Genomic DNA, 27,795 nt, shown 5'->3' on the forward strand with positions numbered 1-27,795 from the left:
CTTCCCAGACTGGGTACTGTCTAACAATTTTCACTGCTAAATTGGGATTATAGTATAAATGTTAAATTGAAACTTTACCATATTCCTGAACCCACATAACAAAACAGACTGCAAGTATTGTTCTAAGTATCTAAATTAAAAGGATCCTGCCAGATCCACTCTACTACTCTCCTGCAAGCAATTGACAGAAGGAAAGTAACATACAAAGTAATTAACATTACAGACAATCAAATTACAATTATTATATTCTTGCATAGAAAAAAATAGTTGAGTATTTTCTAATGATGCATGTATTTTAATTTAAATACAGTCAATTTTACACTTCCGATTAATAGACACTTTCTCTGTCAGGACTATTCATTCTTTAGTCATATCAATTCCAGGGGGAAAATTCCAAACGATCCAGTAAATGCAGACATGGCATCCATTACAATTAAACAGCCAGTGTATGTAAACCTCACAAAACCTCACAATATCACAATGACAGCATGTGGTAATGAACTTTGTGTTCAGAAAGCCTTTGTAAGACCCAGAAAGGGAAAGAAATATATACTTCCAAATACTAACTACTCAGATGCTTAATACTCAACCTCTTCAAAAATCTGGAGATCAGCCAAAAAGTGTCATAAATGGTTTGACTTTGTACTAGAACACTATTTATCAGCATTCTTAACTTCTCTCTGTGCCAACAGACTGTGCTTAGTACTTAGCAATGAAATAGCTAAATATAACAGCAGTGCTAATTAGATCATACATAATCATTTGAGAATTTTGATTATAACCTAGCAGCCTGTATTAAATTCAGCTAAGGAATGTCAACCACATCTGCTACAGCCGTCACAGAACTGAAGGTGGTTGCGTTCACAGGGGATGATGCAGAGCCTCAATACATTAGTGGCTACGCACGTGTCACATCTGAAACGTGACTCTTCAGTAGTGCAGACAAATAACTTGTAGTTGTAGACCGACTTCTGCCTAAACTAATATCTACTGGCTTATCTATACAGTAAAGAAGCACAGTTACTCATCTTGAAAGGAGGATATGAGGTCTTGACCAACCATACTGTTTAGGGAAACAAAGCGTTACCGGCAGTAGGTGGAAGGACGGACGCCAGGTTCCTCTGTACGGGATCTGCGTGCGAGGGAACAGTTACAACGCTGGGCGCTTCATCCTCTGTCTTTGTCTCTCTCCCTTTTACCCCTCCAAACCTCATTCTAAAAGTTTTAACATCTTTTTCATGCAGAAATATATTCCGTTTTGACAAGCTCACTGTTGTTACTTATGAAGAAGCAGGCATTTCTCATTGCTACACTGAAATGACTTAAAACAATGAACTAATTAAGAAAAAAGTTTTAGCTTAAATACTGAGAACAAAAGCAGCACAAAAGCAACCTCTCCTCCTTCCCATATCGGCTGTTGCTGTTCTATGCTACCAAAATGAACAGAAACATCAGGGACAAAAACTCATCCTGCTGAAAGAAATAAAAAACCAGTGATCTCAAGGGGGGAAAAAGTTTTACCTCAAATATACACGTGTAAAGCTAGCATCCAAAAAGTCATCTGGTCTTATACAATGAAAATGACAATGCTTCCATGTAAAAACTGCAACTAAAACACCACCTATGACTGATCTCAGGGGTTTTTTTTGTTTGGTTGGTTTGTTTGTTTTAACACATACGTATTTGAAGGCTTCTCATTCAACTTGGCAACAGCAGTAATTACCAGTGGAAATTTAGAAGTTCAGCCAATATAGCAAAGAGAAATGGAATACATTTCAGAAATTTTAGTAAATTATTCTGGCTTCATTTTCATTTTACAAGCTCGGTAATGTTAAGGTTGGTACAAGATCCAAAATAAAAATAAAGATTAAGAACAAACTGTGAATCTATTTAAATCAAATTATACTTATTTTTCAATTTTCTAGGATAATCTTCAAGACTGCATTATATCAGTTGATGATATATATCCTGAACCAGATAAATTAAATCTTTAATATAATTAAAGTTTTACTTAAGTAAACTTGTTAAAAAGAAGAATGCCTTAAAACTCATACATTTGCTTTGTTTGAACCTTAATGAGCAGAACAGATAGAATTCGTGGTGTTAAAATTATTCAGGCATGATAAAAGCTAAAAATATGTCCCTGCTGAATGGTGAACATGAGATTTCCACAGACTACGTATGCCTTGTTTCCCACAATCAAACTGTCACAGCATGAGAACATTCTCCTGCGTGTGGAGGTTTTGATACCCATTTCCCTGGTGAAAGTGTGCAAAAGGATCTGAAAGAGTTATTGACAATTCATACAGTATCCCATATTTCATTAGATAGTACAAGCAGAGAACATATCTTAACTCTGAAGGGAGATGAAGCAACAATGTTTTAAATGACTATTGACTCCACTAAATTTCCTGATAACGTCAGAAGACTGTAGTCTGTCAGGTTCATAAGAGACTCAAGATGATACAGGAATCCAATTATGCGAAGTCTATTTAGTTGTCCTGTTTGCTAAGCCAAAGGTTAACGAGAACTGCACTGAAAAATCCTCCTGTGGTATTACAAAGTATTTCTTATGCTGCATAACATGTAAATGAAAAAGTATTTTAATCAAGTCTTTCTTTAACTCCTTAATTGCAACAGAATACTATACAATACAGCAAGTTAAAAATTCACGATGGAAAAAGTGATTTTAAAAATTTGCCTCTGAACTAAAGATATCATGACTAATTACTAAAGTAATTACTACTGAGTATTTCTAATCTGCAAAGGAAAAAACGTTCAGATCACCAAACCATAGATAGTCGTTGCTAACATTAAATCTTTATAAATAGTAAGCTATGGCCTCTAATTTTAGACAGAAATTAATTATATTTTTGTTGGTAACACATTCAAATCTGTTTACACAGCTGACAAGCCTCAGCTGCACCAGACTCGAGCAGTGAGCTTTGAGGACTCTCCTGCTTTGGAGCAGATGACTCAACATTCACCAATTTCATTAAAGATGAAAAGGGGAAAAATTCACCTGCAACAATGTCACTTGTAAAAACAGACTTAAAACAGATTTATGAGTTTTACATATGTGAGGTATCCTATTCAAAAGAAAGGGGGGAGGGAGAAATACAGGAAAACGTAACAGCTGTGGGAAAACGGATTAGAAGTGTTGAGTTTCCAATTCTTTTTTGGGCTAATGTAAACTAATAAAATGTTAAAATGGATCCACATTTCAAAGACTCTAATTACCACATGACACCATGCTGTTATTTCAGATCTTATGTCTATCGTCTCAGATATGCTCTTGAATACATGGACATAGATTTACTCACCTCTCTCAAACTTAACTACTGTTTCTGCAAACATTACCACAGACATATTTTACAAGTATATTAGAAATATTAGAAATTCAGACAGTCTTTGGTTTTTGGTTTTTTGTTGGTTTTTTTTTTTTTTTTTTTTTGATTGGCATAAATCCTTTACCCAGAGCAAAAAAGCAGCAGTCTTATAATACAAACAGCAATTCTCCCTTTACAAGAAGGGAGTAGAAATGGACAGGAAAGTAATGCATTGAAGATAATGCTAATACATAGAGAAAGCAAATCCCAATTCCATTTTCACTTTGTAGAATACTTGGGTTCAACCCCTAGTTTAAATGAATGATTTTATAAAAATAGAAATATTTATTTTTTCTACATTTATCTCAGGTCACAAAAATCTATATACAACATAACTACATAATTATTTCAATCTTTTAGGCTTTTTTTTTTTTTTTTTTTTTTTTTTTTAAATAAAGGCAGACCTCACTAGCTGGCATTGGGAACATACTACCAGAAGAAAATTGTCTGAGCAAAACTGGAAGACATGCTATAAAACTCACTGTAGGGTCAACCACACAAGGAAGCAAGTCTAATATTTAATGGAATTCTGCAGTTAAGTCCCACAATTTCATGAATTTGTAGGCAATTCAGAGTCAGCTGCTTCCATCACTGAGGGTACATATTGATCTCAACTAAGATTTCCTTCTATTTCTAAATAACGGTAATTCTAAAACATGCAAAATAAGTTTGAAAATTGAATACATATTGTACTGTATACATATTATTTACTATTTCAAAATGTAATCTTGCAAATGTCCACAAATTCTTACTGGTCCAGCAAGAACCCAAGTAGATACTTTAAAAGCAAGTGAAGCTCTCCACCGATTTCAACAGGAACACCTCCTGCTTAAAGCCAGACACGGGCTTAAGAATACCAGTGATCTGATGGACACAACTGAGGAAAATATCTAGATGTGCACTCAGAATACATGTAAAAAACAGGATTTTTTCCCTGAAGTTCCATCACTGCAATAGACCTCCCCAACTTCCACAACGTTGCGCAGCTTTGCTTCAGTCTAGGAACACATCTTCTAGTCTAAAACATGCACTGAATTTGATACACATGAATAATTTTCATGGAAATGTGCTTTTGTAAGTAAAAAATTTAGTATTTGTATCTTTCAAGAGAAAGCTCTGAAGTATGTGTAATGATAAGTTACTGCATATGGGACACTAAAAGCTATTGGGTGATTCTGATCAAAAATCCAAGTAAAATCAGCTATGTGTAGGAAGAAATGAAATGAGAACCAAAGCTACTTACTGAGTCGTCTGTGGCAGAAGGAGGCCAGCCTTCCCATAACTGGTGACGGACAGGGATACTAGTTAGGTCATACACATTCCGCTTTACCTAGTCAAAAAAAAAAAAAAAAAAAGAAACAAAACAAATCAGAACCTCTACTAACAAAAGCATACAGGCAAATTGCACTCTTTTCATCATAATCCCAAGCTTTTTATTTTGGTTTTTTCTAGTTACTTATTGTAAAATGGGTTCCTCCAACACTCGAAGATTCAGATCTGTTCCACAGGTTTACATACAGTACTGCTGAATTTGAATGCTGCTGAAAGCAACTGAACAAACTATGTTAAAGAAAAAAAAAAATCTATAAAGTATCATTTGTAATGATACATCATTACTGAAATATCATAAATGTGTAAAACAACTCATAATACGAATTTTCCCAGTAAAAAGTATTACAAAGTAATGATCAAACTGAAGGGAAGCAGAAGGTAATAACAAAAATGGTGTTACAGTGTTTGCTAGTTAACGTACTCTGTTTTCATCTGAAAATTTTAGGTTCGTGCTAATGCAATAAGAAAAACAACTATTTTTGCATAAGTTTCTTAAAATGGGATAAAAAAAGTGATCGTATTAAACATGAAAATAGAAATTAATAAGCACATGTCCAATGAAGACAGTCCATTTCAAACATTTATCAAGAAAACACAAATAAACTAATTTTTACATCAACTCTTTTCTTATGCTGTTAAAATACAAGTCGATACCATTAATAATCTCACATGATGGTTGTCAGGAGGAAGGGAAGGGGAAAAGAAGAGTTGAGAATTCAAATATGGGAAGAATGCTGCAAAATACAAGAGTTACAAAACTCTTTCCTCAAAAACATCACCCCAGATAAAAAAGCTAGCACGTTTACCTGGCCTGCAGTCTAGCACACTTACCCTAAGTTAACAACTTTCTCTGAACAGAAAAATGATTTTAAAAAATAGAGAAGAAAGCTGAAATTTGTCAAAATGAGAAATACTAACATAATCCACATATGTAAAATTTTCCTATTCAAGAAATGAATGAAAGGTGATTCTAAACTACCATTCTTAGGGACATAATACAATAAAACAAAGTGATCTAATATACAGACATTTTCTATAATTTGACCCTAACTATTAATCAGTACTTGCCATAGCTTCATCACAGAAGCACAGTGGAGTTTTGAATACATGGTAAGGTAATATGGTAATATAAACATATGGGATGTGGCTATGTTCCCTCAAAATTTGGCATTTATTTTTAGTACAGAATGTACATGCAACATCTGGCAGTAGATATTCAGCTAAAAATGTGTTTGCATAATGAAATAGCACCAAAACTCTTTTTCTCAGGATGATCTTTAGACTGAAATGCTGCATAGATCCTTTCTTTTAAATCGTGCACATAGTTCAAGCGCATTAATACCTGGATGGAGGATACATGTGCAGACATTAAGTGGTAAAAGAACTGTTCTAATCGTAAATATCCTAAGGGGGGTGAGGGAGGAGGTAGGGATTTCCACGCATACGCTTGCTCACAAATGTTGATTTAGGCAACATTCTTCAAAAGACTCTTCATGGCACTGCTGCATGAGTTTGCCAACAAAGAAATATGAGTGAGAAAATTCAGGGCATACAGAGAGCAAACACAAAGTACAGTGCTCTTACTGTACTTCCAGTTCTGTTCTCAGATCCTCCATTCAATTACTGTTGCTCATTGTCACTACTTTTAGTAGTAGCAGTAGTAGTAGTGGTACTAGTATTTCCTACTAATAAAGTGCCCCTTAGTAAAAACTGTGAAGAACTGTCTCCCATTTCCGGATAGATTTAATTTATAGGCTATGCGGATAATAATTTCAACACTATCAGTTTAAAGCTTTATAAATATTTATATTCTGCACAGATGAATGCAAAACAATGGCTTCAAATTATTATCTAACAGCAAGATACATTACTGCCAACTCTTGAATCTACATCTCACTAAAGGATGAAAGTCAGACCACATGGGTTCCTTATCTGGACATTTCGGTATCATAACATATATTTGGGTTCGATTTTCAGCTCAGCTTTACATTCATTGTGTGTTTTAGAATCATTAAGATATCTCTCTAGTAAAAGTAATTTACTAGGGTTTTTTTGTAAAACTAGTAAATTACTTGTACACCCAATAACCTTTATGTTAATATTGGTTTTGTTCAGGAGTTTTTGCAGGGAGACTGATCTGGTAACTATGTTTCAATTTTAAAAATTTACAGCTATATTTTAATTAAAAAAACTAAAACAAGAACATAATTTTGTTTTAGACACAGAATACTGAAGTATTTATTAGTAATTAAAGTGCATTTCACATTAGTGCTTCCTCATATTTAAGCATGTCGTCATGCTTTAAAAAATACAAATATACCTTAATTATTAAAAAACTTATTTAAATACATTTCAAATACACATATATATGGTATATTCTTCTATATATGTATATGCATATGTATACACACACGCACCTGTGAAAAACGGAATTATGGAAGACCAAACTCTATAGAACAAGGTATACAATCTCATTCCTACTGTTCAAAACAAACAGCCTTTCTTCAGCGCTTCTTAACAAGAAGGTAGCCTGCTGTGCAGTATTCGTTTCGCAGTAGTATCAAGGTAAAGAGATGTCCTTACTCCATACTGACCCCACAACGGCCCATCAAAATGTAACAATACTGATCTGTGATCACAAGAATACGGGTCTTGCTATTTTAGTTTTCTTGCATTAAATACAGAGAAAAACTGTCCCTGGGAGATAACTATTTCCCAATTACACATCAAAAAAGTGTTGTTATTATTTTCACAATATAAAACTCTAAAACGAGCTATTTTCAGATAACAAGTGAAACTTATTTACAGAAACGTGGGATCAATACAACTACATAATATTGTTTTCAAAAAGCCTTCAGAAGTAAAAATAAATAACTCAGAAGTCACATTCCTCAAATTCCCTTTTAATTCCAAAGTACAACAGAAAGGCATTATGAAAAAAACAGTATTTCCCTTCTTTCATTAACTCATCTGTAACTGCACTGAATTCAATAACATTCCTCTGCTATTCTAAGCTTGAAAGGCATGCTCGGGGTAAAGTGTTATGTTGGTATAAAGCACAATGCCAGACTGATGTGCTGGACAAAAGTGATCAAAGTTGAAGTAATTTTAGTCAACGCACAAGTATTCTGCTGCATTATTCTACCAGAATGACATCTGTTGAGCAACTCGTCGCAGAATAAACTAGTTGTTATAGACAGGCCTGGTCGGGTAAGGGACCATGTAAGACTTATTAGAGTAGTGTTTGATTAAACAAACGGCTCGAGTTAAGATCATAACTGGATTTGGAATTCATGCCAAAGTAGACCTCTTTCAAACAAGCCACAATCAATTATTTAAGATAAAATAAGGTTGCTTTCAAGTAACTACTTAAGTTTAGGTTTGTTTGGCAATTAGAATAGTACTAAGAAAGCAGACTGCAAAAGTTTGAGAGACTAGGGATATTTACTAATCAAGTACAGAAAACCCCTTTTCTTCATTAACTGACTTAATTTCAGTTTAAAGTTAAAAATTCTAAGGAGGGAAAAGTTCTAAAGATTCGTATAAAGCAGAACTATAAACTACTTCACTAGGCCAGCGAAATAAAAACCTACGGCTATACTCTTCATGCAACTCAAAAAAGTTAGCAAAGTAAATGGATGAAGTCTGTTTTAAGGCTTTTCTTTAGAAATTCACATGATATTCCTAGGAGGAGTGAAACCTTTATAAAATTGTGTAAAGCAAACTCTAACTTCTAGTGCCATCCACTGAGCTACGTTTATTGGCAAACTTTTTGGTCCCCCACCTTTGATCAGTTCGAAATACTAATTGGTGGCATTGTCTTTGTGCAGCCCCGATTTCTTTTCATAAAGTTCAGATGCCATGGTGACTGGCACATTACTATGGCAGCCACCCTTCAGATTATAATCTCCAGAATATACGAGACCATTTAAAAACAAATTAAAGGCACATCTATTTGGTTCCACAACTCAGCTGTGAACTGTATCAATACAACCATTTAAACCAAAAAAATACCCCGTATATTTCAGATGCAATTTTACTTGGAAAATTATGTGTAACTCCTGCGGAGTGCCCTGCCTTGCAGCTATACACTTACGCTGGAGAGGCACATAAAGTTTTAGCTTCAGCTCATTTTCACTGGTCTTAGAAGGGAGTTAAAATATTAAACAACTTCTAATATTTTAAGAAAACCCGTACGTCAAAGTAGCCAACACACTGAGAAAAATTCTCAGATATAGGCAGTCTTATTTTCTTATCTTTCACTGTTTTCTTTTAAGCAGATGAATATGTTGCTTGAAAAGGAAGGTTAAACACAAAAGATACACTTTGTTTGTAGATATGAAGTCAATCCAACATTCAAAGCCCTTCCACATCCATATTAGTATGGAATAAAAGGAAATAAAATGTATCACAGGGCAAGAAGTTTGTTCCAGGTAATGTGAAGATGACGACCTTCTGGTGGTTTCACTTAGCAGGACTAAGTAGCTATTTTCGTACCTTTGAATTAGAAAAATCTGAAATCTACTGTTCAAAAAAAATCTAACACCTACCAAATTGCTAAAAAAATTAAATTTATGCTGAATCATCAAAGAACCGCCATGCCTGAATCTGTATCTTTGAATCACAACAAATCACAACAAAGTTTAACAGTAGTTTCCCTCAGGCTGTTTTCCGCTTATGCAGGTACAAAGTTAATTGAAATAATGTAGATAATGAACTTTTGTTAGTCTTATTATTAAATATAATTTATGCAAAGCTGTAAATTGGCTGAGATGCTAAAGACTGTTCCAGGCACATTGGCAGCATGAAAGACAGTGCAAAAATGAGTGCATGAAAGGCAGACAAAAGGAGCAATAAAGTCAGAGGACTGTGAGGAATGTGGAATGTGAGTTGGGGGACGCGGGGAAATGAGATCAGATGCAGACAGAGCAAGGTTGCGTGGGGCACTGATAGTAAAGCGAGAATCTTGACTTTGACATTGTAATGGAGAAGCAGCCAAGACAAGCAAGCAAAATTTTCAGGGGACAGCAACGATATGGATGGGGCAATGACAGCAAGAAATGTAGAGTAAGCAAAAGCATTTTGGTGAAGAAAGATGGAAAGAATGGAGGCAAAACAAGCTAGAGCAATAGTCTTCAAGATTACAGAGGAAAGCCTTTAACATCTCCACCAGACAAAATTCCACCGACAGATAGCAAAGAGTATTGGGAATCTCGCAGTAATACATGGGAATCAGAGACAGAATCTACCAAGTTGCTAAGCATAGAGAAGTGCCAAAGGTGATGAAGTGGTGAATTTGAAAGGATAATGATGTTATCAATAGCTGTGAAGAAAAAGATGGGTCAGATAAAAAGGTAATTTCAGTTAACTATGGACTAACAAGAAGTATTAAAAATATGGAGATGTAAAACTAGAGAGAAAGAATTTCTGAATCAGCATCTCTGCCACAACCTATTGCAACAGACTTTGGTCCATAGTAATAGTAAAGGCACAGGACAGAAATGGAAGAAGGTAGGAGAGAAAATGAAAAACGAAAATAAGTGATCCATATTTAAAATTTTCCCATAGCAGAGAAAAAATATTTTGCATTTTATCAGGAAAAGGCTATCAGCAGTCAATAAGAAAATTCATTTCTTAAATTTAAAAAGTGATATGTGCAGTAATTTTTAGCCAGCAACCCACAAGTAGGATATATTCATATATACATACTGTATATATACATATATATACACACACACACACATATATAACGTACTGTATAAACCATGACTAACACTAGCACCCAAACCAGAACTCTCAGGTCACTTTATGCAAGATTCATTTGAGGGGAATGAGTCTACTCCACTCAAAACTTTGCTTGCCTTTTTGTATCTCCAATACACAATATAATAAACTATAAAGAATGAAGGTTATTTAAATCAGCAAATTTTAATTTTAGTGTAGGCTTTACTTTAGAAACAATAATGCTCTTCTAAAGACATCAAATGATAACCAGCCTCTCCTTCTAGCAGCTGACTGAAGTTTAAATTATGGAATGCTTTCAGTTAGTGAATTAAGATGCCCGAATTGGGCTATTTTTAAATAACGGCATCTGCTTCTCAAGAATTTCATACCACTGAAACTCTCCAAGGAGGACTCACTATGCTCAAATAACTATTTACATTTGCACATATACTCAATTCACTCTGTTGTAATCTAAAGGAAAAAAAATACACTTCCAACCTAAATATTTAAAATCTGTACTGAATGCAAAAGAACTCCTCTCCTGCCCAAGCTTGCCAGCCAAAAGTCAGTTGTGATTCAGCGCTTTTATGAAATGCAGAACTCAAATGTGTGGTTTACTACAATACATTCTCTAATTAATTTTTTATTTCACAGCTCTTCATTTAAATTACTATTTTTGCTTTTAATACCTCTGAAAAGATTTCTGGTCTGCATTGATTAAGTTTTCCCCTTTAGTAGGCTAAAGCTTTGAAACCTCTTTTCTTGTTTAATGTAGAATAAAAATGCATTAAATTCTAACACAATTGGTTTTAATTCAATGTCTGAAATACATTACTTGCTTATTCTATCATGACAAGTAAAACTGAAACAAATAAAAGCACCAAAACTTGTATACCTCCTGAAAGTAGTATTCTCTTCCCTCTAATTAGGACTGTTTCATTTTCAAATTAAAAACAATACGCAATTTCAAACCTTCCTAAAGGACTCTAAGAGAACCTGAATGTCCATTGTACATCAGCCACATACAAAGCAGAATTCATCAGAAAGTTAAAACACCAAAAAAAAAAAAAAATCAGTAGAAAATTTTCTGCTAAGTTTTCGTGTACCATTTCCTGCAATTGAACACATTTTATGTACAGAAAAGCCACTAACGCATCCAACTTTCATTTTAGAGTGTATGGAACAGTGTTTGAACCAAAATAAACCCAGTTTAAACTATTGTTAAAAAAGGGTTGTATTGTACTGTAGTACTCAGTAAATATTGTGCCAGTATCTTCATTAGAAAAGCTTGTTGAATTCATTATGTAACCATTGAATTAACGTAGGTCTGGAAAATAATGTGTGATTTTGGTGACATTTTGCTGATAAGAGTTCAAACAAAGAAGATTAAGTCATGTTAAACAGTATGCAAAAACCAGCAAATACGTTGTTTGATGTTTCCAATTCTGTAATTTCAATATCTAGAAAAGAGATTGAAGGACATGAATTTTGCCTCTCATCGTTGGAAAGGTGGAGTAAGAACTTCATATATCTAGGGTTTCAATGTATACTTTAACATAAATAATCCACACTATTTCCAATTTGAGTCATGAGGCAAGGAGAAACAGGTAACTACTAAGAAAGATTAAGTGGCTGAGTAAGTAAATGCAAAGTTAATGTATTATTCTGCTGTTATGTATTTTTAAAATGGGGGAGGGAAGAAAATTTTCAGAAGAAAGAATCCGTAAACGGACAATAAACTTAATAGAGAGACGATTATCATAATATTTTAGTAAAAACCATCTCATTTAGAAAAATAAGATACTAGATATGAGGACAGATTCACCAGTACCACTTCCAGAAAGGCATATGGATTCTTTACTCCCCCGCTTATAGCCTCATTCCCGCAGATTTATATCCATCATATGAGTCATCAAACAAAATCCAAAACAAAAATGTTAATTCCATTTTACTGATGTAAATTCTTGAGGACTACAGAGAGCCCTAATTACTTATGTGAAATAGCACTGGCAAACTTTAAATGTCCTAAATTCAAAAAATAAATTGTTTTTTTCCAAAGGTAGTTGGCTATGTTCTGTCTGCTTGTTCTACAGTTGAGAGAAAGATGCCTTCAGAGACACTACCTACTCACTTTATAGCCTCATTGAACAACTATATTTCTGAGCTGTAACACTTACTCAAATAATTCAGAAATTTTTCTTAACTAGAAGTTGTTATGAGAAGCCCATCCAGTTTAGGAATCACCAGATGATTTTAAAATTCATTAAATGTAATGACATTTAAAATTCATTACATTTTGTAAATGCTTGTAAAGAAGCATTCGGCAATTTCCTTTCAGCAACAGAAATAACATTGTGAATAAATTACTTTCATAGATTTTACAACTATTAATATTTCATTATCCTCTATTTTATTCGTTGGACCTCATATTTTAAACCTCTTTTAAACCAACCCTTCTTGGATGTCATTTGACCTTTTTTTAATGGGTTTGTGCCCAGTTAGTATCTTAACACCACAACCTACAATAAAATGGTCCACTGGGTAATACTAGTATGTTTTTGTGGTTAAAATCTGCCAATTTTGAAACAGAAAATAAAAGCAAGGCTTCAACTAAACTTTAATGAATCTTTTAACATGTGAACTTCTGATTGCCTCATGCAATATATATCTATACCTACAATATACAATACAAGATGGATGTTCCAAGCACGAGATGTTCCCCCAAAGACTTAGCAAGGTATATTCCCCATCTCAGCCTCCTGCAAGACGAGGTTTGAGGTTTGAGAATTAATCTGAGCTCTCTTCAAGCTATCACATACTACTTTTTGCCACTGCTTTGGATCTGGCCTTTTCCTGGGCTGCAGCAAGTGGCAAATGTTAAGTATATTCACTACATTCAAATTCTATATACAACTGTTTCACTGTCTTGAAAATGTTGTTTTACTTCTCAATGCCTCAGTTTTTTGCCAGCATACGTGTACATTTTAATTATGTGGGATAAAGAAGCCTCTTTGCTGATCTCCATCTTTAAATACCTAAAATTAGCTATCCTTCTAGAAGAGCATTATTGCTAAATGCAAGTTACAATCCTCTGAACTTGATGCAGAAGTTACTGACTGCTGCTATATGGCCTGCACTGCGCAAAGGTTCAGCCTACATAATTATTATTATTCATTGCTTGTAGTGCCTAGGAGACCTAATTGTGATAATCCCCTCTGAACTTAAAACCACATGACCTTTTGAATTTTTTAATAGAAGGTTAAAAGAAGAAACAAATTCCTATAGAAGAAGAAGGGAAAACACATTCTTAAGAAATTGAGGCAAAAGACATGAGCATTTAAAAAAAAAAAAGAAAAAACAACAAAAAACCCCCCAAAAAATCATTTTAGCAGCACACAAGCATGAGGTTGAAATAGGGTATGAAAGAATTAGAGTGTGAGCTAGCTGTGACATTAGAGATTGAAAGGAAGATGTGATTAGGGTTAAAAGAGATCAAACAACAAAGACTTACTGCCAAAACAATTTCACAAATTTATTTGAAAATGCCTTAAAGACTTCTGCTAACAAAATAAAACTGATGATAATACTTAAAGTTTTTTGTTTGTTTGTTCTACCTATAGTGCACTGCCACAGAAAAGATACATTCTGAAGTCCTAGTTTGTTTTTCCATTCAGTAGGAATGGTCATTTGAGAAAACATACTTATTAGTAAGCTAAATGAAGAGGCACTGCTCAATGGAAACTTTTAACTGACCTTTATGCACATTATGAAAGGCAACAGGCAACTGCTACCAAGTCATCTATTACCAGATCACTATCAAGAGGCAACTACTCTTTTGACAAAGCACCCAATTGCAAAATAAAGGATAAATACAGTTTCTAGTGTTGTTCCCCCAAGGAAGGATATTAATTTGCTGTAAAAACCAGAAAAGTTACCAAAACATTGTTAATGCTACCATCCCAATTCCGGCTGCTTTTCTCTCCTAAAATGTTGATAAATTGCCAAACATCAGGTATTTTATTTCCATTAAAAATTAACATTTTAAGACCCCTTAAAAAATAGTGGGATGAACTCTGGAGGTCCATACTTATGCAAGATCCTGCATCTGGCAGGAAAAATTAGAACTTAGTCTTACTATAGAAAAATGTTACTTTTAGTTACCACCTTCCAGCAGATTTCAGAGTGCTTCACAAAGCATGGTAGGAAAGTTATGTGAAATCCAGAGGGTTATTTTGGACTCCGCTGCAGCAGCTTGCAAGGCTGTAACAGAGCTGAACTTAGACAGATATAATAAAGAATATGCAGGCTGAATTAGGATATCTCTAGGAAGAAGCCAGGAATGATTAGAAAAACACTGCAAATTAGAAAAACATAATTATTAAGATCACTTTGATTATCTTTGGAGCTAAAAAAAGGTGTATGAAAACCAGTAGTTGAAACAGCTGGCCTACTAAACACAACAGAAGACTGCACAGTTTGTATCTGGGCTAACCTGATGAAAGAGATCATCAGGAGTCAAGGGGCAAGTAATTCCATATGGATTGCATACTTAGAAAACTTAATAGATAACCCTAATAAATTATCTCAGTGATTAAATCAGTAACTCAGAGAAAAATATACCTTGACACTTACTGATCATGAAGTTAAGGACATGACCGAGAGCAGTAACTTTGATCCAAGCTATTTAAAATTGGTATGAAAACACGATTTAAACTACTAAATACACTTTCTGTGCATCCCAACTTCTCTCAGACCTACCAGAACCAGGGCCAGAAGCTACTGCCACTACTGGGTAATGGTAAAATGGTAAAACATGAACAAAGGTTAGGAAGCAAGAAAAAATCTGCATGCCAGTTACAAAGGCTTGATCCCAGCTTGTCCATATCGCATGTGCATATATTCAGACTACTGCACAAACAAGTGTAATTTTGCAGCTCCTGTCTTTCAATCTGTTCCACTTCCTTTGTCAGGAATTAGTGTGTGAACTCTTCAGCAAAAAAGTCTGTATTATACTTTCCCGTATCTTGTATTGGCTGTGTTGTTTCTTTTTTAAGGAACTAGTTGTCTTAATGAGTTATAGCATAGTGAATATTTTGGATATAGTCAGGTCCCCACTCATAAGGACCTTAAAGATTATTTCTAGGGTTTGCATTGCCACTCGAAGTGAAAGAGATTGTTGATGTGATTCTTGCCGTGGAAAGTAGATCTCTTACATTTTCACGGCTGTCATGTTCTGAACAAAAGAAAATTTAGACAAATTTATTTAAAGACAAACACCCTCATGTTCATTTCAAAAGAAACTAGTTTGCAACAGCCTAAGCGTGATAAATACATATATTGGTCTTTCATTGCTTCCCTGCTTGTGCATTTTCATGGGTCTCAAAAGTAACGAGTCATATCAATAAATGGTAAAACAGATGGTCATTTTAGGAACTAATAAGGAGATGAATGGAAGTTAGATTTCCCATTCTTACTACATTTAATTATAGTAAAGAGCAACATTTGTACTCATATTAAAAAAAAACACCTTTCCCTCTTCCAAATTCCTTTTCATTTTTGTCCAATGAGAGAATAAATCCTACTGCCCCTCGCAAATCTCAGATTATGATACAAAGACATATGCTCCTTAACACATTTAACTGATGGACAGTATCTTCCTCCATTCCTACCCAAACATGTTTCAGAATAAAAACCGATTGTTTCACAGTCTCAGAAAATGCATAAACCACACGCGCTTCAGCGACAATCCCTATTTTAAGTGATAAGCCTACCAATTTTAATTTAAGAAATGGAACATCACAAAAATCAGTATTTTGTCATGTGTTTTTTACTTGTCTCACTTCTAGGCAATTGATAAAATACGCTTTTGAGAGACCACATTTTATTGATACCAAAGACAATATAAAATCTATTCTTTTGTTTTTAAATGGTCAATATTGGAAAATATTTGCAAATTTAGACATTATGTGGAAAAGTAGTTCTATCTACGAATTTTGTGAAGCAAAGTACCACAATTGTGCAGAGAGTTTGCAGTACTTTCATGTAGAGAAATCCTCTAGTACTGCTCTAACTTCAATGTTTTACCTACTTCTTCCCACTTTTACACGTAAAGATCACAGCAAGCCTGCTGCTTAGAGAAGAGAGATGGGTAGGCTCTCTCTGCAGCCCTTTTATTCTCAGCGCCAGCCAACAAGATGCATCTAAAAAGGAAGATGAGCCACAGATGTGAAAAGACTAATTTCACCAACACTGTCTGTACTGTTGCAACAACAGGACAAAGCTATTAGTGCGACTTGCACTGCATGTAGCACAGTGTAGCTCACAATGGCATTTGTAACCCAAAGGACAATGATGTGCAAAGTGCATTTTCTCTAAAGACTTGCTGGTATCTTCACCACACAGAAGAGAATACAGGTTACCCAGGAACCCACCAATGGCTCAACAGTTGACTTGCTTGGTTCACCCAGGTTGTTGGTATCAGGTAGTTGGCAGACTCTTACATGTGAGAACTCAGTACGAACTCAACACGCAAGTAAACTGTGATATCTTTCTCAGTCACTGTAAGTATGAATTTAATAAATTATTTCCCGTGGTTGACTTTTAATAGATATTCTATTAATGTTATTTTAAATTCACGTTAAAATAAATTATAAAACAAGGTTTACTGAGCTGTTAGTCAACCTTCTACTAACAAAAACATTTCTTGGTACTTCCTCTATTTCATTTTCATGTCTACCAAATCACCACTTCTTTTGGGGTTTTTCTTTTACATCAACAGTATTCAGAAAGAATCTGAAATTCATTTCTGTTTGAACCAAGGAATGGCTGTTAGTTTCACATTGGAAAAGAAAATTATGCAGACAATCTACACAGTGTGTTTTAAGAATGTCAACATATACACATCATTTACAAATATAGTTACTAATATTGCTACATTTAAGGTATATGTATACAAGGTGCCTGATTATACTATTAACAAGCAGCTCTCCTATATACATACACATTTTTAAAAAAAGAGAATTCGGTCTATTTAACAATTCACTAACAAAGCTATTCCTTAGCTCATCCCTGCCATAACCTGCTCTATTCAGAAACATATGGGAAAAGACATTAAATAACCAGTGAAAACCATGGACTTCTGGTATTAGTGCTACACATTGCATACCCCTATTCATTATTCCACCTCCCTTGTTTAATCTATCATTAAGACTCAGTGACCCTACACTAAATTTAAAGCAGATCCTTCCTTCCTCCCATGCCTAAATTCACATACTTTTCTAGCTGGGGATGCCCTCGAGTATTAGCCACTCTACAGGGTTTCTCTAATCTCAGCTCTGAACTATGTTGTGCTATAGAAGCAAGAAATTGCTGGTTTACATCTTTAACTATGGAATCTTCCACCAAAAAAACCCCCTCATTTACTTAATAAGATAGAGAAAAATCTTTCAGTTAGTACATATTTAACATGTACAAAAATTTGTATAATTTTTATTCTATATTATAGAGGGAAATACAGATTGTTTTAAAGCACTGCTTCCCTATACTTGTGTCCCAAACACAATTTCATTGGAAACAATTTTAAAGCTTTCAGAAGTTTGTTGTAACATCTTATAAGAGCTAGATCTTCATTTGCATTCAAAGTCAGCATAAAATAGTTTTCTAATAAACAAACAAAAGGTAAAGAAAACATTAAGATGATTTAAAAAAATCAGATATTAGATTTGCTTTTGTTTTTTAATGCAGGAACTAAAAATATATAAAAAATATGAAGACCTCTGCCTCTTTCATTTCTTTTTATTGACACAGATTGCACTTTAGCAGCAGTGGCAGTACAGGTGAAAATATATTAAGAGTTTTCTGAATAAGGGACAAGAATCATTATCATTAACATCTGTACATATTTGTCAACTATACCCCTGTCTTCCTCCTCCATGATAAAGTGAAAATTGATCTTCATCAGGATTTTAAAAAGTTAAAGACAGTAAGAGTGTGAGTAGAGATGAAATTCTGTTGAGTTAACAAATGAAGCTGGCAAAGGTGCAATCTGAATATAGATTTTTATCTTTACTGAAAGAAGCCATATACTTTTGTATTGGTTTCATGAATAATACTATTTTTAGCATATTTAAATATTTTTAAACATATTTCCTCAAAAGAATAGAGTGGAAAAGAAGAGCTGCAACCTGACCAAGAACCCCAGTCTGCATTCTCTCTGGCTCTTATTTCTTTAAGTCTTTCCCCAAACAGGTCAGCACTTGAGCTACTGGTAGGTGTACATGAGTCGTACGTATTTGTATAATACAAAAAGATGATGGGGAAAGCAAATTAGTAAGGTCCAAGTCAAAATCACATTTTTCTATGTGCAGGCTATAATGGGTTATTTCCAACTCCTGTTCTCTATTAGAAGTTATCTGATAACAGAAAAACATTAGGAACAGTTAAAATAAACACAGTAAGCAGACAGCAGCACTGGAAAACCTGAATTCCGTGTTCTGTGCAGGTGCCGACACAGGTAATGAAGGGAAAGCATTACCAGAGAATGAGAAAAACCAATAAATGTGAACCCTATAAAACTGGTACATAGAACGATTTGGAGATAAAAATGATGCGGAAGCCTCTCCAGCAAGGAAGTTTTCTTTAAAAGCAGCAACCCTTTTATGAAGAAAAGAAGTCCTGTTTTGCTGAACCTAACCTTTTTATCAAAGGCATACTGGCACACTCCTGCCAAAAGCTGCTTCACATGCTTGAACTGCATTTATGACAGAAAAGCTGACAAAAAAAAAAAAAGTCACAGAAGCTGTCTAGAAAAGAGCATTTTTCATAAGGGGGTAACCTTATGAAAAGAGAAAAGTTCAGAACTTCATTTTAAGTTTTTCAAGATGAGGGATGTGCCCATTCATTCTCACTCCCCACTAACTTCCAGGTTATTCAAATGAAACTCCTATTAGGAAGAATGTTTTGAGTGGGAAGATAACCTAGAAACCTCTCAGGACTTACGTGAGACAGCAACAAATGGCCACAACCTAAAAAATGCCAACATCATTTATACTAACCTGTAAGGCAGAATTTTCAGGAAGTTGGATAGCTTAGTATTTACAAAAATATACATGCTAGAAGCCCCAATTCTGCAGCTTGTAGTTCAGGTGTTCTTCCTGAACTGGACTGGCTTCCAGAATTGGACTGGTTAAATTAAAAGTGTAAGTAGTCCACAATACTGAAATCACATTCCCCTTCAAAATTCCAAATTTTAAAAGAAAACTACATTATCTTGTTCTACTAAGAGGAGTGCACAACTGCGTCTCTCTCAACGCAACAAGAATTTATTCACGATATCTTCAGTGGTGGCCACCTTAGAGAATTGTCTAGCTCAAGTAACCCAGAAACCACACACTGCTGAAATCACAAAGCTGTTTCAAGAAGGCAGGGGTCAATATTTCTTGAATATACAACTAAGTGCAATTTCATTAGCGTTTGACCAAAACGCTACAGGGAGTTAGCTCTTCTGTAGATTCCAGTCTTTACAAAGCTTACCATTCATATGCTGCAGAACAACAGAAAATGTAACGATCACTTCAGAAAAAGAGCTAATGTGAAGCTGTTCTGACCATTTTCACTATTCTACTGTGCAAACTTGTCATGTCACTGAAACAGAAAGATTTGAATAAAGATTAATTATTAATTATTATTAATTTAATTATTTAAACATACATACTATTTTCTCTGTGTTTTTCAGTCTTTGCTCGACATGCAACTCTAACTATTAAATGGAACACTATTCCATTTAATGAAAAAAATTACTTAAATTGCAGGTTATTAAAAACTCAGCTACTCGCTTCCCCAAAGATACCTCCAATGTTGCACAGAATTAAGTGTCTCCATCAGAATTATTTTTTCTCTAAAATAAAACTAGAAACTATGTATTACAAAACAATACTCACAGATAATAAATACAAAGATCAGAAAAGATCTATTCCGCTCAAATTAACACATTTCTATAAATCAAAGCAAAATTTATCCTCACTTTCATTCCTGTTACAGAATTATCACCTCAATAGCCAATAAAAAGAAAGATCTAATGAGGTATTTCAGTATCTCCCAAAGAAATATTTTCAGCTCTGTTTTTCTTTTAAGTGCTTGAAAGGAAAAGAGTAATGAATTGCTCCTGCGCAGTCTTTTTTATTATTCTGTTATAACAACAAGAGAGTTACACCGAGTCTTTATTTTTCACACACTTCAAAATATTTTTTTATCTCACTGCAACAATGGCAAAGGAAACCTCTGACCAGAAAGGACAGTTATTTAACAGCAACAGAGAAGTTCTGCTTTGAGCAGTAACCTTCCTTGTTTCTACTCATGGGTAATGGGCTGAGATGACAAAGACTCACTGGGTAGCTAAGAGATATCCGAGAGCTCTGCACTCTAAGATCCAGGAAATAATCCAATATCCCTTGGGAATAAGTTTCCATGAGAGACAAGGACCTAGACTTCTACCAAAACCAGGTCATTCAGCTGTATCTTGATGAGACTCCTGGAATACTTCTACCTATTAGGATGAACATCCATTACTGGAGACAAGCAAGCACCCTCTAACCCTGAAAGTAGCCACATGTATCATAGGGTCCATGAATTTGAGATGGGGAACACAAATCTGTTACAGTCCAGCAAGAACAAGCCCGAAACCTGAAGAAAGGACTGGGACATGCTGGTGGTCATTCACCTGCAGAGAGAGTATGCCCTGGATATAAAATTGTTTTAAACGGGACAGTGAAATCATAATCATCTCTTTTATGGTCTATGTGAGAACACTTAGACGAAAATTAATTAGAGGCACATCCAACAGATCAAGAATGTATATAACAGGCCTGCTAAAGAGATGTAAGGTCTGGAATACATTCATTAGCACTTTTTTTGTTGTTTCTGGAACTAAAAGATCAGCCTTGAGTAACCACAACCTGGAAAGTTTTGAGGATATCCTCCAGGGTCTCCCGGTTGTCAGAAATGTTCCAAATCATCTGGGCACGTCATCTTTGGGCACTCAAACAGATGACCAGAAGGGAATGGACCTTTCTGAAAGACCAAATGCTTTCTAAGAGAGGAGTCAAAGTCTCTGAACGTCCTTGTTAACATGTGATCATCATCTTGACACTGGGGTACGTGAGGGTTCTGCACACACACTATCAACAGCTGCTGCAAAACATTCTATAAAGAGCTTTTGATCCTGCCTGGGTGAATGAGCTGTCACTTACCCGCCAACCATCAGGAAAGGGACAGAAAGCCATGCATCCCATCACATGGATGGTGTGACTGCCGACAATAAATTTGGTGAATTTGTTTTGTAGCTTTGTGTCTCTAAGTGACACGTGCATGAACAGCAGTCATGACACACTCACAGTCAAAGATAGTTCTTGGGCAAGAAATGAGGTGCAATGTACAGACAGGAATCTGGCAGGTTAGGAAACACAGATTAACTGATGTCCTCGAGTAGAGAAACCTGCTCAGTAACATCAAAACTCTCCACGTGAATGTGAAAATAAAGGCACTCAAACGCCCTATTTTAAAGATAAGTGTTCTCATCTTGTATTAATTTTAGATATTTCAAATAGTTTCTGTAAAATCCTCTTCGCTTGAAATAAGAGGCCATTATTAAAGCCCCATGGATTAGAAGACCCAGAAAAGGCTTGCCTGCAGATGTCTTGTGAAAACGAATTCCTGAAAAGCAGCAGGAAAAAAGGTTGCAGGGATGGCAGAAAGCTGCTCATCATGGTGTCACAGAACCAGGCGTTTTAAATTGTAATTCCAAACGGGAAGAAACGTGTGTAATCTATCACCAAAGCTATGGAGAAAATGGACAGATCAGATTGGAGGGGAAATAGGTCTCTCCTTTCCCAAATCTTCAGAACAGTTTTGAAAGCAGAGATTGAGCTACCAGCTACTGAATATAGGGCCATCTCTGATGGCTGTGCCAATGATGATACACTGAGGACTCAATCCTTATCATGGTTTGCAAGGAAGCCGTGGGAGCAGGAATTCATTCAAAGGCCTCTGCACTTCATTCTGCTGCGTATCTTTGACCTTGTTGCAGACCCCAAAAGCGTAGGATCAATCTATACTTGAAGAAATATCCTCAGTTACTCACTGAAATTCAAAAGACCGTTTGCCTTAGTGACAAAAAAGATCCTGTTTCTAGACTTTGGTATACAGGTAATGTGAGAAAAACAGGAAGCTTTTGTTCATATGCCCACCTCTTCAAGAGTGATATTCCAGATGTGATCCTTGGAAATAGGTCACTGAAAGATTAGAATCTGAGATGGAGATTTTGAGGATACGCTAATGTCACATTATCTTAAAAATACTTACAAATGCACATCAGACATTAGCCTTGGGAAAGACGTAAATTTAACCTGTAAGAAAGCCCCAATATAATCCAAATGAACAAGCTGAACAGTAGAAATGACAGCCTTACACTTTTGTTTTTCAGTATCTGTCTCTGAATCAGAAGATCTTAAGGCATGTTTACTGTGCAGCGATAGAGAAGGATAGAAAAGCACATTTCAGAACAAAAACTGTGTAGAAATACTTGCAAATTAAACGCCTCTTTTTACTTTCATCAGAGCTTTCCTTTTAAAAAAGAATCAATAAAGCTTCACAAGAGTAAACTGTGTGTGGTTGTTCTTCCTGCATCAACATCACTGCCAATTAAATTCTGAACCCTAAATCTTTATTGTTTCCTATTAGCTGCTAACCAGAACGAACACTGTGATTTTCTGAGATCCCAGGCTGAGACTTGCTGTAACAGCAGTTAGAAAAAAATATTCTTGTTTTGACTTGTCTGCTCAGTAAACCTGACATCGAAGCTACATGATGGAAAATAAATACATAATACCAAGATGTTAATTTTTCAGAAACACTTAACTCTTGTGACCACAATTAACACTTGGCGGAAAAAAAGCCATTGACAGGTCTGCCTAGCTCCTGCTTCTGCACTGCTTCTCAGGCTCCCTTTCCGAGCGGCGGCTCGGCTCCTGCAGAAGCCAGGCTGCCGCTGACCCCAGGGGCTGCCTTCAAAGCAGCACATGGGGAGGAACAGGGGAGCAGGATGACAGGGAGTTAAATACAGCTACAAAGTGACGTTGACTCCCAGCTAGGATCCAAATCAGAAGTCTAAGGGCAAATGGCTGCTGAGAAGAGCTCATCCTCTCCTCCTCTCTCTCCCACCCTCAAGCTCTGGGGACACCTCTACGAGGAGGGCAGAAGGACACGACTCCCAGAGGTCACTGACAGTTTTGCGGGAGCAACATCCTACCTGCGCAAGCAGACAGGAAGGCAGAATTGGCCCTAAAGTTATGATGCTACAAGGTCTTCACTTTTTATAAAATAACCAGAAAAATAAGCTATCTTAAGGTGCATTTTGGGAGTAAAGCTAGTTTTGTTTTACACAAACACTGCTCCACATCTCTCACTCCATTCCCTAAGATCACAGAACAACTGTTGCAACACTGCAAACAGTTGCTTGCAATCTCCTCCAAATCACCATGAGCCTCATGATATGGTAGAGTATTTTCACGTTTATTCTAAAACAGTGACATTTATCACTAAACTGGACAAATAACTAAAAAAAAATTACCCAACAAGTCATCATTTTAACACTGGTAGAACGTGGATAGCACATTTATAGAAATTAAAAGTGTAAAGAAGTTTTGATTTATGATGGATATGAACACTAAACTTTCTAGTAATTTCTAATTTAACACTACATTTGAATTGCCAAGCAGCCAAAGAAGAGAGTACAAAACTGACTTTTTTTTCCTTATTCCAACTGTATTACAGTAAGTTAGCCACGGTTCACAAATGGGAGAACAGAAGAATTCAAGGAATTGAGAAAGAGCTTGAAAAAAGTCTGAGAAGCACTTTTTTGTCTATGAAACCAACCAAAGTCAAAGGACTCCTTTTGGCTGAACAAGAAAGTCATCATGGAAAGAAATCCAGGAAGGGACACTAAATATCTTGAAGAACATGCCACTTTTTTTTTTTCTTTCCCCACTCAATATTATTATAAAGGTAATATTTTTTTGTTACATAAATAGAGAGAGACTGTAAAAGGTCCTCAAATCAAAGTCCTTACTTATACACTTGAACATGTGCCACTTCAGAGGGAAAACTTTAAGCTCGTTGTCCTAAGGTGGTAGGAGCACTGACAGAAGGGCATGCTTATGGGGTCTATTGCATGTTCCACATTTGGCACTATAGTACTTGGTGTTACTTTACAACCAGTACGGCTGGTTTTAGTATAGACTGTAGTTTCTACTTGCTTGCATGGTGAAGATGGGACTCTTAAGGGAAACCAAAGTTTTGCCCTCTACCAGATGCATGTACGTGACTAAGTATTTTGTAAATACAAGGGGCTTACCATGATTTATTTGTCATGTATTAACCAATACAGGTTTAAATTATTCTTTTTACCTCACCAAGGACAAGCCTTACTTTGCTTTAACTTCCTCTAACTCCTCTTCTGTTTATGTTAAAGTAGAACAAGCTGCCCTTAAGATAAATAAGAATGTTCACACAACAGTTGAGGTTGGTTTAACTAAATCAGATTAGAAGTACACCTTTATTTTAAAACTATGTAGTGTTTTTGCACAGAGCAGTTCTAAGCTGTAAAACACTATTAAAGCAGCGTCCTGGTTTGTAAGCTTTTCTTATCACTACAGTGCAGAAACATTCATAAAGGTGACATAGGAGTTTTAAAATGGTCTGAGATTTTGAAGAACAAAATGGCAACCTCAAAAAATGCCAGCTAACTACTGACCAAACCCATCCTGTTTCAAGGACATAAATGTCTATCAAACCTTAATAACGAAGTAATAAATCCCTTTGAATCAATACATTTGGAACACTAATTCAAGATGATTAAAGAAGCAGATAACATTAAGAATTAAAATGCAGAGCACATAATATGTAAACATCAAACACAAAACATTATTAATTGTTATATACTTCTCATGTATTTGCACTACACACGTATTTCAAATGCAAATATTAATTTGGAGAGAAATACCTACTGTATATGCACACACTGAAACAGTTTGCTCAGCTATACTGCATCAATGGTTATTTGACAAGTTATAGCATCACAAGCTGCTCATTTACATATTCAGCTATTCTGTCTGTTTTTTCCCTGTGAAGATGTTAATAAAACAACTGTTTTACAGATCCGTACTAACAGCTCCTCCTCTGAACCACAAGGATACTCATAGTTATGCAAATTCAGTGTATAAAATATACACCAACAAAAAGACACCAAAAATGTAAAAACACTTCTTTTCTAAATCCTAGGAAAGTGTAATTTTATTGAACTATGGAAGTTAACACCAAGAATAACAATTTAGTTGATAGAAAAAAATCCTATTTGATATTCAGACAATAATCTGTGAAAATTCAGTCTCTGAAAAGCTAATGTGCAAGCATTGTACTCAGTAATTCCCTCCACACGGGGACAGTTTTCAAGTGTAATTCAACATACTTAGCACTCTGCATTGCAGAAAATAAGTATAAAGAGCATAATAATTTAAAAGTTTCTGATTTACAGTATTTTTTTCTGCACTGTAAGGAGAAAACAGTAGAAAAGTTAAGTCAGATAAACCATCTTGATTTTTTTAAACAAGCAGCAACGAAGAAATTCTTAGAAGTTTTTCATTAAAAACTGCAGAGTCAATAAACCAGAAGATAAAGAGCAGGAATGAGAGAGCAGTGAAAAAGAAAACATGTATGTGGACTAACAAAAAATGAAAGAAACAGAAGAAAATTCTTAAAAAGAGGGGGAAAAAGGGAAAGACATGGTTTACCACACAAGCCAAATGACTTACAGAGGAGAAAATACAGATGGGTGATTGTCAAATTTTGCAAGCTAAAACTGAATCATCTTAGATCCGACCTATAAACTGACATAAGGCAAAAGACACACAAAATGAGAACTTAAATTGGATTTGCAGTTCTCTTCTGATACCAGTGTCTTGGGACGACAGATGCTTATTTCAGACTGCATGCTGAAATGATCCTCTACTTCAAACAGTTTGCATTTATGTTTCAGAAGAAACATTTAACCTCTGAGTTTTATTGTTCCTCACTTCAAACTGATCTTAAGAAAAAAATTTAATGAAACACAGTGCTAATGTACTCCTCTAAAGGAAAAAACTGTACCTTTTTGAGTATTCAAAAGGCTTCGCTTACTGCTCATGTTGATTCTTTGCATGACTACTCTGCAGTGAGTCGAACCACACAGGAGGTGCACTTCTCACTTAATCTTTCATTTACTTGTTCCTGTTCAAGAAGAATTTGACCACCTCTGTTTATACAACTATTAAAAATGTCAGTGTTTTTGCTAAAATTGAGAAGGTTTCCCAATGGTGTAACATTTGAAAATACTGGTTTGCACCAAAGGACTGATGCAGATCCAGTCCTTGTAGGATGGAATTGCATTAGTGTTTCACTTCAAAAACACACTCCTGATCTTAAATAAGTCTCCCGCTTGTCCGACTTACTGTACTTAAGCTTGCATGATGGAGTTGTCTCAAAGCACACAAACTGAATACCATTAGGATCAAACTGAAACAGAAGATGCACAATTTTTAAGTTTCAACTCCTAAGAAACATTCAATCCACGGGACCAGACTAGAACTGGTCACTAGTAGAATGCCAGAAACATAAATAGCATGGATGTTAGATCCTCACCACCAACTGGTTTTCTATGCAGACCTCCTGTTGCACCGTCCTGCATGCTATTGTAGACATAGCTGTAGACTACAACTTACTGTTCCGTGGGAAGATTTAAGGAGGAAAGTAAAGACATCTCCATGGCAATTCAAGCTTCATCGCAGTCTACTACTCTTAGTTCATAAAAAAATAAACTTTCATCCCACCCAGACCTCACAGAATGCTCTAGAGAATGTCCATATTTTTCATTGGCCTGCTGAGACCCAACCTCGAAATACTAACGTGTACCTGCCTGACTTGACAGTTTACAGTTTGTAACAGGGAGAGACGTTTCACTTCATGATTTTGTACTACAAAAAACTATCCTCTTCCACTGTTCTGTTGCTGCTTTTTGTGAACATCAGAGCTTCTCCATTTTGTTTGTCTTAGTCCTGGCCCAGGCTGCCCTGTGGTCATAGTTCTCAGCTGCAGTCTAGCCTTTTCTCTGCCAGCCCAATGTCAACGCATAGAATAAAAAAGAGCCAAGACCTTTTAAGCAGAGTGGGTGAAACAGATTGTTGGTTATAGGTGAAATTGTCAACACACAAAACACTCCCCAGATTAACCTAAGCACTTCTTACACTTCCCACTTTTGAATTAT

General features: G+C 35.5%; 1 protein-coding gene across 1 annotated transcript in view; it reads right to left on the reverse strand.

Moving 5' to 3' along the window:
• Positions 1-27,795, reverse strand: part of FAF1 (Fas associated factor 1) — a 179,193-nt gene that overhangs the window by 85,632 nt on the left and 65,766 nt on the right. The window contains exon 8 of the mRNA XM_075508737.1: positions 4,633-4,719. Coding sequence (XP_075364852.1) covers positions 4,633-4,719 — 87 coding nt within the window. The remainder of the gene's footprint in view (positions 1-4,632; positions 4,720-27,795) is intronic.

The sequence above is a fragment of the Mycteria americana genome, chromosome 7 (assembly GCF_035582795.1).
Source record: "Mycteria americana isolate JAX WOST 10 ecotype Jacksonville Zoo and Gardens chromosome 7, USCA_MyAme_1.0, whole genome shotgun sequence".
NCBI classification, from domain to species: Eukaryota; Metazoa; Chordata; class Aves; order Ciconiiformes; family Ciconiidae; genus Mycteria; species Mycteria americana.